The sequence below is a fragment of the Neomonachus schauinslandi genome, chromosome 12 (assembly GCF_002201575.2).
Source record: "Neomonachus schauinslandi chromosome 12, ASM220157v2, whole genome shotgun sequence".
NCBI classification, from domain to species: Eukaryota; Metazoa; Chordata; class Mammalia; order Carnivora; family Phocidae; genus Neomonachus; species Neomonachus schauinslandi.
The window spans coordinates 48538407-48556351 of NC_058414.1; the positions used below are offsets into that span (position 1 = coordinate 48538407).

General features: G+C 39.5%; 1 protein-coding gene across 1 annotated transcript in view; it reads left to right on the forward strand.

Annotated features, from left to right (window-relative positions):
- Window positions 1-324: 324 nt before the first annotated feature.
- Window positions 325-17945, forward strand: part of LRRC72 (leucine rich repeat containing 72) — a 45238-nt gene continuing 27617 nt past the window's right edge. Inside the window, exons 1-3 of the mRNA XM_021689763.1 lie at window positions 325-417; window positions 4759-4832; window positions 9683-9752. Coding sequence (XP_021545438.1) covers window positions 325-417; window positions 4759-4832; window positions 9683-9752 — 237 coding nt within the window. The remainder of the gene's footprint in view (window positions 418-4758; window positions 4833-9682; window positions 9753-17945) is intronic.

Genomic DNA, 17945 nt, shown 5'->3' on the forward strand with positions numbered 1-17945 from the left:
CTGATATTTAGAGTTCAGATCAATGAAATGATTGTTAGTGGGTGATTGCCATTGGGGGTGCTCTGGCATAGCTGATCACCCGACCTCTGGCACCCACAGCAAGCTTCACCGAACACTGAAGAAACGTGACGGTGTCCGAGGTACGACACGGTGGGCACTGCAGGGCCACATGTGAAAACGTCATAGAAGGACCGGCTTCAAATCTTCCCTAGTTTGGATTGGCTTTTAAGTCGCCGAGATGGCGGTAACTGTTGGTAACGGAACAATGAGCTGTGGGGCTGGGTTGGGTGGATGGTAGGTGCTGCTCGTCTCCCTGGTGCCCCGATGGCCTGGGACCTGAACCGTCCGCCCCGCATCTCCCTGCACCCTATGAGCTTAGTCAGGGCTCCGGAAGTTGCCCTCGAGATCAGCCGCAGGGTAAGCGGCACCCCGTTCTCCAGGCCACGAGCCCCCCCCCGCCCGCGTCCCTGCGCCAAAGCCCCAGCCAGCGCGAGGCTGCCCCTGGGGTCGGCCTGAGGGGGTGGAACAATGGCAGACCCTGGGCCCTCCACTGGGGCGAGAGGTTTGTCATCTCCAGGGTAGCGTTTGGGGATACCTCTGATCCCCGCTGGTGGACTTAACGTGAACCTTTTCTGGCTTACCATCTGCCCCATATGTAACAATGGCCGTTTAGAGATCAGATAATAAAGCCCTAAATTTGGAGTCTTGACTCTCCCACAAATATAAATAACCCAGAAATGCCGTTCCCCTAAAGTGCAAGTGGACACACGGAGGAGGAAGGTTTCTTTGATGAGCAGTACAACAGCGTTGAGGGCAGTTAAGATCGAGGCTTCAAGAACGCTTGAGCGGGAAAAGCTGTCAGAATTGTTGGCCACAGGAGCTAGCCAAGGGCTGAAGAGTTCTGGGACGTGTCTGGGGAGGCTTGGGGCTGCCCTGTAACTCAAGGCTGGGGCTTCCGTAAGGATTTGAAAGCTGCTAGCACTGAGTCCTAACGAAGCTGCGGTGCGTGTGGGTTGCATGCAGCTATAGGAATCTATCATTACAGTACCTGAGTCAGCAAAGAGAATGTTTTCTTCTATAGATTTTCATACAGACTTCACTCTTCTGGGATTTAATAATCCCACAATTTTCAAATACATTTTTTCCTGTTTTATCTAGATCCTCAGGCAATGGGCAGGGGAGGAAACCTCTGTTCTCCTCCCTGTGCCAGAATCATCCACACCCCACTTCCACGTTGGATTGTGTTTGGTTCCCTGTTTGGTTAATGAGTTAATTTGAAATCTGACTGCCCCCCCCCCAGCACCCTCCCTCCATCAGACAACTGTAATTGTCCGAATTCAATACCTTTTCTGAGTAATATCCTCTACTCCCCTACACAACACTGCAGATTCAAATTCTACCTTCTTGAAATTTGCTTTCTGGGCTCCCATTGTGCCCTTGTTTCTCCTTCTAACTTTGTAACCATCCCTCCAAACCCCCTTCCTTCTGCTTTCGCAGCTTGACTCCCTACTCTCTCTAAATGTGTACACTTCCCAGCGATCGAGCCGGGGTCCCACTCTCTTCTGTGCACTGACCTGACTGGCCAGGCTGTCCATCCCCAGCCTGTTGCCTCTGCTGAGCTCCTCTCTTCCACAGGCAGCTTTCTGGTGGACGCCTTGACCCCTCTGTCTCACCAGCACCACAATTTCAGCATTTCCAGCTGAATTCATCTTCCCTTCCAAGTCACTTCTCATCATCACATCATCACATTAGCATCACCACTTGTGACTTTGCTCGCCCTTATTCTCTGCCCCACTATTTGCCAGTTTCTATCAATTCTCTCTGCACACCCTCTGTCACATCTGCTCACTGCTCCTTCCCACTTGCCACTCTCCTGGCGCCTTGCCTTGATTGGGCAGAGGCAGCCTTGCTTCCTGTCTGCAGTTCTCTCAGCACCTCGGCCCATCGTACACGTTGCTCTTGCAAAGCTGAGGCCTTGCTGCGTTGAAAGATCCATGCGACCCAAGTGTGCATAGACAGATAAACAGAAAAGCAAAATGTAGTATATACCTACAATAAAACATGATTCAGCCTTAAAAAAGAAGGAAAGGCTGACACGCACTACAGTTTGGATGAACCCTGAAGACCTTATGCTGAGCTAGATAAGCCAGTCCCACAAGGACAAATACGGTCTGATTCCACTTAGATGGGGCACCTGGAGTAGTCAAATTCATAGAGACAGAAAATAGCAGGGTGGTTGCCAGGGGCCGGGCGGGGGGGGGGGGGGGGAAGGGGAAGGGGAAAATGGGCAGTGAGTGTTGAATGCATACAGTTTCATTTGGGGAAGATGAAAAACTTCTGGAAATGGATAGTGGCCATAGTTCCACAGAACTGTACAGTTAAAATAGTAAATTCCACATTCTATATATTTTACCACAATAAAAGAAATAGTTCAGGGAAAGAATGCTTGTTGTGCTCATTTAAATGAAAGGACTATGCTGCTCGTGAAGTTGTGTGTTGATTGGGAACTGCAACTGTTCCACCGCAGATTCACTGAAATTCGAAACTTCTTGGCACATTTTTGGGTTCTTTGGTACTTTGACATTAATACTTGTTACTAGATTCATATGAAGTTTTCAGTTGGAAAGAAACATACCATGATAAAAAGCTGCGTAAATAAATAATTAATTATACCAGGGATTTACATATTCTGCTGCAAGTTTCAATTTCCTTTTTCATCTCTGAATTTTCAAAGTTTGACTTAAATCCTTAAATATTCATCCCATGGCTAAAATTTTCAAAATTTGTATTAATTTCTGAAGACTAACCTAATAGGTGTTTATTTTAAAATATTCAAATATTATTTTTATTTTTGTCAAATAATTATTTTTAAATGTATTGCTCAGAACATGAAAATCCCGCATGATTTCAAGTGATAATTTTATTAACAATTTGGAGTGTGTGCATTTGTATGCATATAAATGTCTTTGGTGGCACAATTGGTTAAGCTACGGGCCCAGGTCGTGATCTCAGGGTCATGAGATCCAGCCCTGCATGGGGCTCCACAGTCAGCACGGAGTCTGCTTGAGTTTCTCTCTCCCTCTCCGTCTGCCCTTCCCACTTGTGCTCTCTCTCTCTCTCTCTCCTTCTAAAATACATAAATAAATAAAAAATAAGTGTCATTGGTAACAAAAATAGTGTTAGACATATACTGCCAATGGCATTTTTACTTTTGGATGTGTAGATATCTATCTCTGTATATTTTTAAGCTACTACACAGGATTCTATTATGGAGTTACATGTTAATCTAACCTCTATTCCCATTAATGTGAGACATATTTCACAAATGTAGATAATGTATGCTGAGATAAACAGTGAAAATCAAATCGTGTATGTGTGCTCACGCACACCCTGCTATATTTTTGAGTGCTGGATGTAGAATGGCAGGATCGAGTTAAAGGCACGTTTATAACTTTCATAGTGATTTGCAAAGTTTTAATTCTACTTTGACTGGTCTTTGATATCCCAAACACTTTGACACAGCTGAGAGTGACTGTGTATAGTAGAAGCCGATAGTTTAGATGTTTAAGTTAAACCATCCAGACCCAGATGCGGAAGCCTCCTCCAATGGGCTTTTTCCAAGCCCTAAATTCATCTTGCTCTTTATTGAGTCACAAAATACCCTGATGGAAATGCCTCCACCTGAGCCAATGAATTCTCTGAGCCCCAAGATTCAGCTTGTGTGACAAGATAACAAAGGAAGTTTGGGATATAAATTAGCAGTGACACTCAATCCCTGATATATCTATCTTCCTCACTTCTTTTGATATGTGTTCATCCCATTAAATCTAACTTTTATTAAAAGTCTTCTACTAAATAACAGAACTCTTGTCAAAATTTCATCAATCACTTGCTGACATCACAACCTCACCGCCCACAACAAATCCCAACTGAAATTTGGTCACTGTTTTGACTCTGATAATTACAATGTTTTTCAGATTCCAGTAGTGCAACAATTATACTTTCCACTTTTGTTGTGTCTTGTTAGCTTTACTCCTTCATGGCAAATTATAGATGGGATTTAATTTTTCCATATCATCTTAGGCCATGTGGCTTGTAAATGTTATTTTGTAATCTAGCAAAGGCTCTTAAGAAAAAGCAAAGCGCTTAAATTGCTGTTGTTGGATTTGTATTTTCAAAACAAAGCCTATGGGAATAAAAATTACTCTCCAGCAAAAATTCCCACGGTGCAAGTATGTTAGTAACTGGTGAAAAATGAAGACACGGTTCCTTTGCAAAGAAAGGGAAATGACATTTATTCACTGATGCATTCATCTGACATTTATTGAGAACTCAGTGTCAAGCACCTATATGATAATGTGCATTGTATCTTATACTCCACCTGCAATCATGATACCAAATATCTTCCGTAAATATGAATTCTTCATGTTTGAAAGAACATTTAAGAATATTTAAAGACCAAATCACTTTGCCTCATAGAGAATCGAAAACTTGTGCATATGGACACATACACATTTTTTTCTCTTTGATTAAAAATTATTTACACATCTGTGCCCAGGATTAAGGATAATGAAATTCAACCACAAAAATGATTAAATAGTATATAATTGTAGTGTTGGAATTTATCAGTTTAGAGTGGTTGCCTCCATATTCACCTTTCTTTTGATCTTCTTGTAGACATTATTGTTATTGACTGCAAATGTCTCCGTATTTTTGCTCAGTGGAATGTGGCTTGACAGATTAATTATATGTTATCAGGCAGTTGAAGATCAACTAAAGATATGTGGCTTCAAGAGGGATGCTGATGTCTTTGAGCTGTTCCTTTCTCAAAAGTAAGTGTACTTTATATAAGAAGTAGAAGAGCATCATATTATGTTTCACAGATTCAAATGTTTTTTTTTTAAAAAAGATTTTATTTATTTATTTGTCAGAGAGAGAGAGAGAAATAGAAATAGAGAGCAAGCCCAAGAAGGAGGAGCGGCAGGCAGAGGGAGAAGCAGGCTCCCCCCTGAGCAGGGAGCCTGATGCAGGACTCTATCCCAGGACCCTGGGATCATGACCTGAGCTGAAGGCAGACACTTAACTGACAGACGCCCAGGTGTCCCAGATTCAAATGTTCTTTTCCATTGTTTTCCCCAAGGACTGGATAGGCAAGTACCACACTCTAATTACTTTACCATTCATTGGTGTCCACAGTCTCTATTAGAGAGGCAAGATGGAAATGGATAAAAACAAAGATTATGGAGCCAGGCTGAGTTTGAAGCCCAGCTCTGTCTCTTCCAGCTGGGTAATCTTGGGCATGTCATCAACCTCCCTGTTAGGGTTGTCAGGTTTAGTAATAAAAATACAGTAAGTCACGTGTGAATTTCAAAGAAACAAATGAATGTAATTCTTCTTCAGTATGAAGTTTGTCCCACACTTCCTTGGGTTTCTCTGAAATTCACATGTAAAAGGGTCTCGTATTTCATCTGGCAAGACTCCTGCCTGAGTATAATCATGCTATCTTCGTCACAGGGTTGTTAGGTGAAGATTAGGTGAGTTAGTAGAAGATAGAAGAGGGCCTGGTACACAGTAAGCGCTCAGTGAGCATTAATACAGTTAATAATATTACTATTATTAGAGAATAATGGCTCATTATACCCCTACATTATAATAATAATCCTATGATACTATACCCGTAGCCAACAACCCCTGTTCTATTTTACTAGTAAGTAGGAAACCTTCTGCTTATGTAACAACCCCCTCCAACTCCCCAAGGTGGCAGCCAGCAAAGTGGGTTCTTCTTCTGCAGAGCAGTCACAGGGCCTGAGAAAGAACCCAGGGGTAAGAGGAAGAGGAAGTTATGGGTTGGGTGGGACTCCGACCCCACAGTTTTTACTTGCCTAAAAGTGACATCTGTGCAGCTAGACTTTGCATTTAATAACAATGATCCTATTCCTACTCTTCTTTCCCCCTTCATGCTTTTTAATCTCTATGAACTCCATGTATGATTTTAAAATAGGTTTGACATATTTCTACTCATATGTAAACTTTGGAACTCAGCTACTCTTTTTCTTTTTTTTGAACTCAGCTACTTTCTCAAGAAGATGTCCTACTTTATCATTGAGGTTAATCACTTTATCTCTGGTGATATGAGGAAATCCTTTATTAATAAACATATTTCTTTTGTTATGTATATATATATACACATTTTCAGATTATAAGTGCAGAGAAAAATATTTATCTTGGTAACAGTCCCGAATCTCTTGGTAGTAAGGGGAAAAATAGCTGGCCAATTTAAGATTTTTAAAAATATATATTTTAGAATGGAACAGGTATGGTAGATAATTCTGACACACTTAAAGTCACTCTTTGAATCTTTCTATAGATAGTTTTACAATAACAATACATATTTTATGTGGTCAAAAGATTGCAACTCTAAGCCTTTCATGATTTTAACAACAGTACACTGCAAGGGTAAGTAGAGAACAATAAGAAAAGCTTTAAAATACTAGAAAGAAAATAGAAATATTGATCCACTGACAGTGGGAAATTAATGGTCTTCTCCAGTGAAAGACAATACATTTTATATCCCAAGAATACTAAGTTACCATTTAATCCATCCGGATACAAAAAAAAAAAAAAAAATGTTTCTCAGTCCAGACACCAATACACTGGGTAAACTAGGTTATTTGCCTGAGTCTCTGTTGCCCTGGGTGTGTGTGTGTGTGTGTGTGTGGAGGGAGAGATCTTATCCAATATCTCCTTGAGTAATCATGGAGAACACATACAACAGTGCTGACATACTGTTATCAGCACGAGTCATTGCCATCATTAGTAGAATTTCCTCTTTGTCTTCCATCGGTGTCACCTTGAAATGCAACAGCCCATTATTGATTTCGAACAGGTTTATGTGCAGGACTAACCCTTCTAACTTGAGTTAAAATCCCTTTAAAAGGGAATCACTTTATTACATTATGTAAATAGCTGGAAATTCAGCATCAATCTCACAGGAAAATTTACAGGAAAATTCATGACATTAATTTGACACAGGTGATATTTCAAAGTATTAATGTGTTAAAATATCTTTTCTGGGAAATCCTTGGGGAAATCCTCTAAGTGGGGCTTGAGTTTCTCTGCTACCACATAATAATTGTTTTATTTTTCATGGGAACGGATGAAGCCAATGTATTATCTTTTTTGCCCAATGCAATAATTTAGGTGTACCAGGATCTAAATGCTTCTTCCCAGAAATAGGCTACATATCTACAGTGAGAGAGGAGCATGCATTATGTGTATAAGTCTCCTATTAGAAGTTGCTTTTGGAGAGTCTGGAATATTTCATTGTGCCAGAGAAGCGCTCAAAGACTAACAGCACATGTCTAAAGGACATGTAGTCTGCTTGAAGTCTTTTGTTTGGGATAATTTGAGAATTAAAAAAAAATGGAAAAGGATTAAGAAAAAACTTCAAATACAAGTACGGTGGGAAAGAGAGAGACCAAAAGAGAGGAAGGGGAGGGGTGGATGTTCTTTCCAAGTTTTTATTGAAATCGCAGGTAGTTAACATACAGTGTAATATTAGTTTCACGTGCAGAATTTAGGGATTCCTCACTTACATAAAACACCCGGTGCTCATTACAAGTGCCTTCCTTAATACCCATCACCTATTTAACAGAATAACAGCTAATAAGTGTAAAAAGAATAAGAGCATAGGAAAAATCAGCATTGTATCATCCCAAATATTCTGACTGAGCAAGGACCATCAGCTGAAGCGAAAGCTGTGTTGTGTTTTTTCAATCCAGAATCCCATCGACATTCGAAACACTATTGGTTCCTACTTGGACAACGTCCAAGTAATATGTGGGTCCAAGTAATATGTGGGTAAGTGGTTGGGGCATGAGACATACACATGGTCGTTGGAGGTTTGACCCACGTATTACTTCTCAGTGACAGCATTTGTACCCTTACAATGGAGAGACTTGGCAGATGCAGCCCAAACCAAGGGGCTGACCTTCCTTCACCAAGAGGGTGGGACAAAGTGACATTACCTGCCTCCTCCCGTGATGCAGTAATCACCACCTTTGTTCCTGAAAAATGGTCCACCTTGAAGTTAATCATGAGGAAGCAAGCAGACAAACTGGGAACGTGAGACATTCTATCAGACAACTGTCTGGACTCTTCAAAAAGTCAATGTCAAGGTAATAAAAGGAGAGTATTCTAAATTTAAGGAGACTAAGGGATTATATCAACTGAAATGCAATGCATGAATGTCGATGGGATTCTGGACTGAAAAAACACAAACTATTAAAAAAATAGGGGCAACAGGGACAACTTGAATATGGAAAAGAACGTTAGATGATATTTTTGAATTCAATTTAATTTTTAGGTGTGATAACAGTATTGTGGCTATGCAGGAGGATGTCCCTGTTTGAGGAATATGCTTGCTGAAGCATTTAGGAGTGAGAGCCCTAACGATGATAAGTCAGCAATTTATTTTCAAATGATTCAGCAAGAAAATTATCAACCAATAAGTACATATATTACATAAATAAGAGAGAGTGACCTTAAGTGTGGCAAAATATTAAACATTATGAGGGCTATACAACCTTTCATTGTATTATTCCTTCAACTTTTCTTAGTTTTGACATCCTTCAATATAAAAACGTTGTTGAAAGGGGTTTCTTTCATTTAGAAATATTGTTTGCATGATTGAAAAAGTATGTTTTCCTAAAAATTTTCCTTAAAAATTTCATAAATTTTCATTAAAGTATTTAAAAAAAAATATTAGCCCCTCAGTATCTCAAAGTTAAAAAAAAAAAACACTTGTGAAAGGATGTTGCCACAAATGAGTTAATATATGTAACATTAATGAACCTTAGTATTGGTGAAAGGCTTGGAAAACTGCCTGGCACAGAGGGTGTGCTCCATAAGTGTTTGATGCATAGAGACATACATGTATACATACCCGACCTGGGCACAGTTTCTGTCCTGAGAAATAAAAGAGATCTGAATATTCGAGCCCACAGCAATCAAGGACCAACTATCCTCAGGGCTTTGCCCGATTTGCTGATCACTCCTCCTCCCCACCCCATGCCTGTCCCTTTGCTAAGAGAGCAGCATCAGCGACAAGGTTCAGGATCACCTGCACAGTTCAAGAGGGATGGTAATATTTTGACCCCATATTTAATAAACAACAAAGGAAGAATAAAACACTTCACCTGGTCTCTGTCTCTTGGCACACGGTCATTTCCACATCTTAAATACAACGTGGCCAAGATCTGGACAAGCCCAAAGTAACAACCTTGCAGACGTTGTCCAAGTAGGAACCAATAGTGTTTCGACATTTAGGCGCAAATCCAATGTCTTCCACACTTACTTTTCCCCCTCTGCCCTGTCCCCAGTAAAATCTTTTTTTTTTTCCAATTAAGGTCCCAATAAATGTAATCATAATGAGGTGTAAATTTCTAGTAATGTGATAAAGTGTTTCCTTCAGTATTTCCTTTAAACTGGTTGACAAAAATCTTAATCCAAATGAATGAAGTTTTAATGATGGTATTTCGGAAATTAGTAGGTAGATGTGCCAACAATTGTGAAAGAACAAAGAGAGAGGCCTTTCTAGTTATTCCAAAGTCCTACTATATAACCCACCTTACCCATGAATAAATTAATTATTGCTAATGCTTACTTTTTCTTTCCTTTCCAGGGATCTGACAGAGGTCATCGATCTATCTAGGTTTAAAAAATTAAAATACTTATGGCTACAGCACAACAAGGTAGTGTTATATTTTATCTTTAAATAGCTCTGTAACTAAATCACTATCTATTCTCATGTTTATAATGGAATTAATCTTTAAAAGTATTAATATTTTATACTCCTAACTTTAGGTAAGAAACTTTATACACACACACACATACATATACTGCTATATCGACTAGCACAATTTGTGAGATGTTATCAGATTGCAACTTTACTTTCGTCTCTCATGTCCTGTCAAAACTGCCCAGTGGAGGTTATTTCTTCCTGGACTCCTGGAAGAAAACTTCGACAGTCTTAGTGACTTTTCTCATCTCTCTTATGTAATTCAAAATCTTATCGTCCACTGGACTCCTAGTCATGGTTCCAGTTCAGAAATGAGACTGTCAGGGTGCCTGGGTAGCTCAGTTGGTTAAGCGTCAGACTCTTGGTTTCAGCTCCAGTCAGGATCTCATGGATCGTGAGATTGAGCCCTGAGTAGGGCTCTGTGCTCAGCGGGGAGTCTGCTTGAAGATTTTCTCTCTGCCCCTCCCCGCACTTGCTAGCTAGCATGAGTACCAAAATAAATAATAAAAGTCTAAAAAGATAAAATAAGTCTTAAAATAAATAAATAAATAAATAAATAAGTCTTTTAAAAAGGCAATGAGAATGTTTAGAAGAGTATATTAATTCACTTTCAATCTTCATTTGTAAATGAGACATCTCCCTACATCCCCTTGCTTATCCAGCTGGGGTTGACTGCAGGTGCCTTTTTCATTAGCTAGGAAGGTGTACCTGGTTGTTTTCCTCTCCTTTCCCTCTCCCCAGCCTTACCCAAGGTTGATATGGAATTAGGAGGTGTGGAGGAAGGGCTGGAGAGAAACAAAGTTCTTATCTGATCTGTACCATCTGGTACTAACAGATCTTCAAAGTCAACTTCTTTTCTCTCAATGGATTATTCAGAAGTAGGTTTCTTCAACTCTAATTCCTCTTCGCTGGCCACTCCTGACTTCCCCTCCCCTTTTATCCCAGTGGTACCTACAAGGGACAGTCCCCGGGCTGTGGCAGACTACTCTCTTGGGCGGGATTCCTTGTAAAGTACCCCAGATCAATATGCCTTCCGTGGCCTGGCATGCACTTTCCAGCACTCACACATCTTTGTCCGGCTGTCAGAAGCCAAGGGAGGTGGTTACCTCCCAGCTGCTACCCAAGCTGATCTAGTTTTCTCAGGAACTGCCAGACATTAAGCCAACATGTCCCCAACTGCAGGGAGCTCTCATCAAGGTCACTGAGTATGACCCTTAAAGCTTCTCTTAGAGGCTAAGGTACAGGAGGCGATGCCCTCCCACTGTGGGTGTCTGACTGGGGCTCCAAGTTCCCTCCACGGCGAAGAGCAGGGCTGAACTAAAATGCAAACCCAAACAATCATTAGAGTTAACTAGTCAGTTGGTTATTCTCAACTTTCAAAAATTTGATGTTCCAACAGCTTGTATTTTTGTTCGTTATAAATCGATGATCCAGTCTGAACATTTTGAATTTAGACTTTCAAACACTAGTTGATTAGAAAGAATTTCACTTTTCAGCAGTAGTCTGCTTGTCAACAGTAGCCCAGACTCACAGCCCTGAATCCCTAAGCAGCTATGTTTATAAAAGCATTGCAATATTACATGACATTTTCAGTCTTCTTTTTTTTTTTAACCAACTAAGTGGGAAATGGAAAATGAAAGTGCTTTTCGTATTAAGTGTAAGCATAAATCTCATAAGCTTGAAATCATTTCTAGGAGAATAAACGCAATTACCTTCAAGACCCAGGCGACTAGCAACTGAAATGGAAAGTGCACGCACCACTTAAGGGCACAGGAGTTTAAAACTCTTTTAAACACCCTGCCAGAAATTATCCTGGGTCACAGTGTGTGACCTCTGATTAGAAAAAGATGGAAATCATCAAAAGCATGGCACAAATGACTAATCTTTGTTTTCCACGTGTGCCTCTTGTGAGGGTTCAGTTCTTAAGGGAAGAACATGGGGGAGATATAATTAGGATTTTTAAAACTATTTTTTGGCTTTTGGTAGTGAACACTACCCCATCTCCAGCCATTGAATTTTCATACAATTGACACAGATACATTAGGTCCATAGGAAGGGATTGTATATGCTGCCAACTATTTCACTTTCTTCTGTTTCTAAAGGGCAGTGGGTGGGGAAGGAATGCAACAAGAGGCTGAATTCTCTTCTTGTGCTTGGCTCTTTCTGTTCAACAAACTAACTATATTATTTCCAAAATCATCATCATTTAACTTTGTTCTTTACAATAACAGACTTACTTAGTTCATAGAACACTGAAAGGATAAGCTATCCAAAATAAGTTTTAAGTGTTACTTGGGTAAGTAAAAAAGCTCATTTGAGTTTTCCTATTGGTCAGTAATTGACTGGTTGCTAAGCTGCCTGAGTACTCACATTTCATGAAAAATTAAAGTCTTGGTGCGCCTGGGTGGCTCAGTCAGTTAAGCATCTGCCTTTGGCTCAGGTCATGATCCCAGGGTCCTGGGATCGAGCCCCGCATCGGGCTCCCTGCTCGGCAGGGAGCCTGCTTCTCCCTCTCCTCCCCGCTTGAGCTCTCTCTCGCTATCTCTGTCACTATCTGTCTCTCTCTCTCAAATAAATAAATAAAATCTTAAAAAAAAAAAAGAAAAATTAAAGTCTTATTCAGAATCCCAAACTCTGGTGAGCATATTAGCTATGAGAGTACTTTACCAAAATTCATATGTAAAAATTTGATTATTACTTTTCTTTAAAATCGAGACAGCACTAGGATCACCACTAAGAAGTCATTATACCAACACAGAAATGGTGTGAGAAATATGGTGAAAAACATTAACATTGACATAAGAATGTAAATATTTAGAATTGCAACGTTTTGTTAACAATGATCTGAATTTGTGATCAGCATTGTTCTTAAACTAGTGAATATCTTAAAATTACCCTCTATTTGGGAAAAATGAAGGCACAAAGTAGTAAAATGAACCCGTCTTTGTTGTTTATTCATTTATTCAACCAGTAATTTTGTGGAGGTGTACGTACTGGATATTATTGGTTGTCCATTCAGTATCTATTTTCTCCTTTTACCTATCCAGCAGAATCTGGACTTAGGTTTTGGTATATATGTCTCCTTTTTACTCAGGTAGGTGACCCCATCCCCAGTTCCAGGGAGTGGATCCTGAACTGTCTAAGCCATTCAGTATAGTCCCATCATCCTTGTGAGTAGCTAGTCAATGAATGGGAACATATCCCAATTATGGTAATAGAGACATAGAATCTGCAGGGAGGTTTTGTGAGGGGCTTCCTCATTCCTAAAAGAGAGCACTAGAAGAGAGGTCCCTCATTTCCCTGATGTTTTCTTGCCTGGATATGAAGCAGGAACCATCCCATCATCCTGAGAATGTATGTGACATTTAGAGAAAAGCACAGCCCAGAGAATCATTGCAATACTAAGAGTGCGGCTCTCACAACCACTGGACTTCTTGGTATGTGAGATAATAAAGGTTCCATTTATTAATGGGCCAGTTTGAGTTGAGCTCAGAGATTACCTGGCGCCAAAAGCCTCCTACCTGATGTGGCCTGTTCTGTACTTGCATTAGGCCATTGATAGAACATGTAACAATAAATGTGACGGTACCTGTTCTAATAAGAAAATTAAGGGCAGAGGGAATGGCTATGCTTGTGGTGAGGGCACGGCATTTGCGAACTGCCCAGAATGGAATGCCAGAAAGTAATAGACTTGGGAGGCAATGAACACAGTTTGATGTATTTGGAACCTAACACGCTAGGAGAGAAGGCACTTCTCCCCATTATTACCTAGTGGGTGATCAAACTGGAGCTTCTGGTCTGACCCTGGACTAGTAAATGAAGTAAGTACAAGTTGTTTCCCATGTCCCAGCCTTGCTAGATTTGCTCAGGCAACTCTGGTTCCTTCAGGATGCTCTCTGAGGGCTTACTTGCTCCTTGTACGGCATCGTCAGTCGCTAGTTCTGCATCACCTCCATTTCCGGGTCACCTTTTGCTCAGCTCCCCTCACAGAATCAGTGGGAGGCAGCTGCTCTTAGATGCATATTGACTGAGGCCTTCTAAAGGCTCCCTTCCTTGTCTCATCTTCCAGTAAGCCTGACCGAGGGAATTTTAGGTCACCGTCCATCCTTTCCAACCTTCCATGAGAAGTAGAGTGACTTGCCTTTAACACTACAATTTCAGATGGTCTATTCATTTGATCCATTTGTGTTTGGGCTCATCACCTCAAAAATTTTCTTTTACACATATTCAATAATGAACTCATAATGCTGGCGCCACAATGGTGGTATTCTTCCATTTCTGGAAGAACCAGCAGTCCTTTGGTATATTGCATCTGGCTCAGATTAGAAGAAGCATGTGATTAGACCAAGCAACAGTCCAAAATGGAATCTGAGTTTCTGCCATGTAGCAAAGACCAAAGAGGTGACAAATTTTACAAACCAAGTTCAAATAAAAATACCTCTTCTGGCAAAGTCATTGTTTTTAAACTTCATCATCTAAAAAATCATTGAAATGCTTATTTATAATACCGTGTTCCATACTAACTGACCAGAGAATGCTCTGATTAAAATAAACAAAATCACTTTAAGAGAGATCCTGGACTCATTCTTCTATGCCATTAAGATATGTTACTGTTTCCCAAGATGAAGCCAGAGAGAGAGACAAACCGTAAGAGACTCTTAATCTCAGGAAACAAACTGAGGGTTGCTGGAGTGGAGAGGGGTGGGAGGGATGGGGTGGCTGGGTGATGGACATTGGGGAAGGTATGTGTTGGGGTGAGCGCTGTGAATCATGTAAGACTGATGAATCACAGACCTGTACCCCTGAAACAAATAATACATTATATGTTAATAATTAAAAATATATATATATGTTACTGTTTCCTATCTCCTAAGCAGTCAGCACATATTGAGAATTTGGTAAATAGCACAAATTTGTATATATTAGAAAGGAACACTGATGTACAAAATTAGCAAATCACAATTTAAAAAATGAAATAATAATTTTTAACATGCTATGTTAAATAGTTGTAAAGAATTCTTCGAATTACTACTTTTTTCCAAGTACCTGTACAACATACATCATGGAATTTTAGTTGGTTCCTTCAATAAGGTTTAGGTATCTACATATTTATTCATTCATTTATACATAACATACTTTGTTCTAAAAAATGATTTAGAGCCACACAAATCCCATAGTAGAGCACAAGAGCTGTTAAAGAATAAAATGAACTAGCATGCATTCCACATAATTTGGGCTCTTACATGTTTCTGTTGCCTCAGGGCAACATTAATTCTATCCTTTATGTCAACTTTGTTGAAAGAATTATATTTTGCCAAATATTTAAAACCTCTTCAAAAAAAGTAAATCAACATAAATAACCTAAATAAGCCTTCACTGCATGCTTGTAAAATTCATAGATATCTACACTATATATCTAGTTATGATTTAAAATGATTTAACCTTAAAATAAGGTAATAATAGTACTCATACCTCATGAGTTTGTTGTGAAGATTAAATAAGTATATATTTAATATATATATATACCATCGAGAAGATGTTAATTTGAAAATATTTTGAATAAAAAATATTAGTAGTTTGAGCAATGGAAAATTTTAGATTGAGTATTGGAAAATACTCCATATGCCAATATATACAATTTTAGTTCATTCCTTCAATAAGGTTTGGGTACATATATATTTATTTATTCATTTAATACCAAATATACCTTGTTCTAAAAACAGCTTAGAGCATTTGAAAAATTAAATGATTTTTAAGGTGCTATTTTAAATATTTGTAAAGAATTTTTTGAATTGCTACTTTTTTTCCAGTAACTTTACAACATACATTATGGAATTTTAGTTGGTTTAGTATATGTATAGTACTTTGCCGGACATATATGTTGAGAGATGAGTTTTCTATTTTTTCCCATTTTATGCCAAATATTTTTGGATGTATTTTAAGCATGATTTTTGGTGAAAGACATTGCTGAAATAGTAGAAAAAATAATTTATAGAGTATTTTCCATTACTCAAACTAACAATATTTTCCATTACTTCAAAGTATGTTCAAAATTAATGTCTTCTGGTTGCTTTATATAGAGGTTCCTCTATTTTAATGAACCCAATTATGATGTACTATATGACAGTTTTTGATCTGAGAATCAAACAGACTTGGATTTGAATCCTTGCTCTGTTACCTTGAGAAAGTTGTTTAACTTTGCTGAGCCCAGTTTCCTCCTAGGTAAATAGGGATAAAACAAGTAACACAGGGCTATTGTAAGCATCATATTAGATAATGTCTGTGAAGCCATCTAGCTAGGGGCCAACTGATAACTAGCAATTAATCAGGATGACTCTCCCCTCTTCCCTTGACTCTAAATCAGCAGTTCCCAACAAGAAGTGACTTTGCGTGCTCGCGCGCACACACACACACACACACACACAATCTTTCCCTTACAGCGGACATATGGCAATCTCTGGAGACACTTCTGATTGTCCCAAGTGGAGTGTGTGTGTTCTACTGGCATCTAGTGGGTAGAGACTAGATTTGCTCTTAAACATACTACAATGAACAGGACTGCCCTCCCAACCCCAACAAAGAATAATCTGGCCCTACATGTCAATTGTTAGAGAGGTTGAGAAGCCCTGTTCTAAAAGAATGCCTCCTTAATTTTAAATTCATGCTGGCATATTTTTTTCTCCACTAGTACCTCAGGGGCTACCTGTAAGTGCTTTACATTAAATGGAAGTACTCTCAGCTCTCTCTATTTCTCTCTCTCTAAAAAATAATGGTTAAGTAATAATTGCTCTTGTTTATTGAGCACTTATGTCCGAGCCCTGAATTAAAATAAATGTTTTGTGAAATGTCACATTCAATATAAATCCTATGGTGATCCTTCAAATTAATAGTGTAGATTTTTCTAAATGGATAATTATAACACTATATATATTTTATATATACCATTTACTTTAACAATGGCTTGAGTGTCAGAACCATCAGCATGTCTTCCAGTTCTCATTCCTAGATGTTGACTTCAACAGCTTGCTACATTGCAGTATCTATTCAGTCCTGTGAATTCTACCTTGGACCTGTCTCTCAATTCCCTCTACTTTTCTTCTCCCACTGCAATTACTCTCCTCTGGGACGCCACATAGTCTTCTGAATTAGTGTAACCCCCTTCTCATTCAACGCCTGCCATTATACTTACTCTCCCTTCTAAACCATGTTCTTCCCTGCCAATTTCTTTCTAAAATAAAATTAGACAGTCACAGTCCTCTGCACAAAATCTTGTAATAGCTTCCAGGGTCCTCATGAACTAGCTTTATCTCTTTCCACTCCATTCTCCTACCCATCCCACCCAACAAACCACGCAGTCTTGAAGTCCCAGTAGTCATGGCCCAAAGATTATTAATGCTCTTGGGAAAACCATGATTCTATAATCAAGATGAAACTATGGAGTTTATTGGTATTCTTCATGTGTTAATAAGTAATGCAAGAGGAATTAAAGTCTTGAGTCATTAGAAACGTTCTGTTGATGTGTGTTCGGGCAGGCAACTGGAAGAGAAGGGAAGAAGTCATGGTTCCAGCTCGGGTTTGTTGTCTATACTTGTGTCAGGTGTGGCTACCATTCGATCAGGGAGTGGTGAGCGGAAGGAAGGATGGAAGGCAATGAGTTGCCGTCAGGAGGCCAGTAGGAAGAGGAGAAAGGCAGAGGCAGCCAGTTGGGACCCCCGCACCCTCTTTGCGTTGCATGGTCTCCTACCTGGGAGGAACGTAGTCACTCTCGTGATGTAAGAAAAGCTGTGGGAAATTGCTGGTGGTCCTCCTGCATGAGGGCTGACATAATTGGGTGCAGATGAATCTGTGAAATGATGAGATGAGCAGCACACGTGCCTTTTATAGCCTCATAATTTGTGAATGCTGCAAACGCACATTAAAGAAAAACGCATTAAAAGAAATCAGTTTTGAGACTTTGCATACAAACCTAAAATAGCTTTTCTGAGCTATGTCTCAGGACCAAAATTTGCAATAAATCCTCTAAATCAGATGCATCGGCATCTCTCTGAATCAATCCATGGAAGGCCAAAACAGTTCTACTTAACTGATAACGATAATCGCTATGATAAGTTTTAATAAACTCCTAAAACTAGTTTATAATCATGAG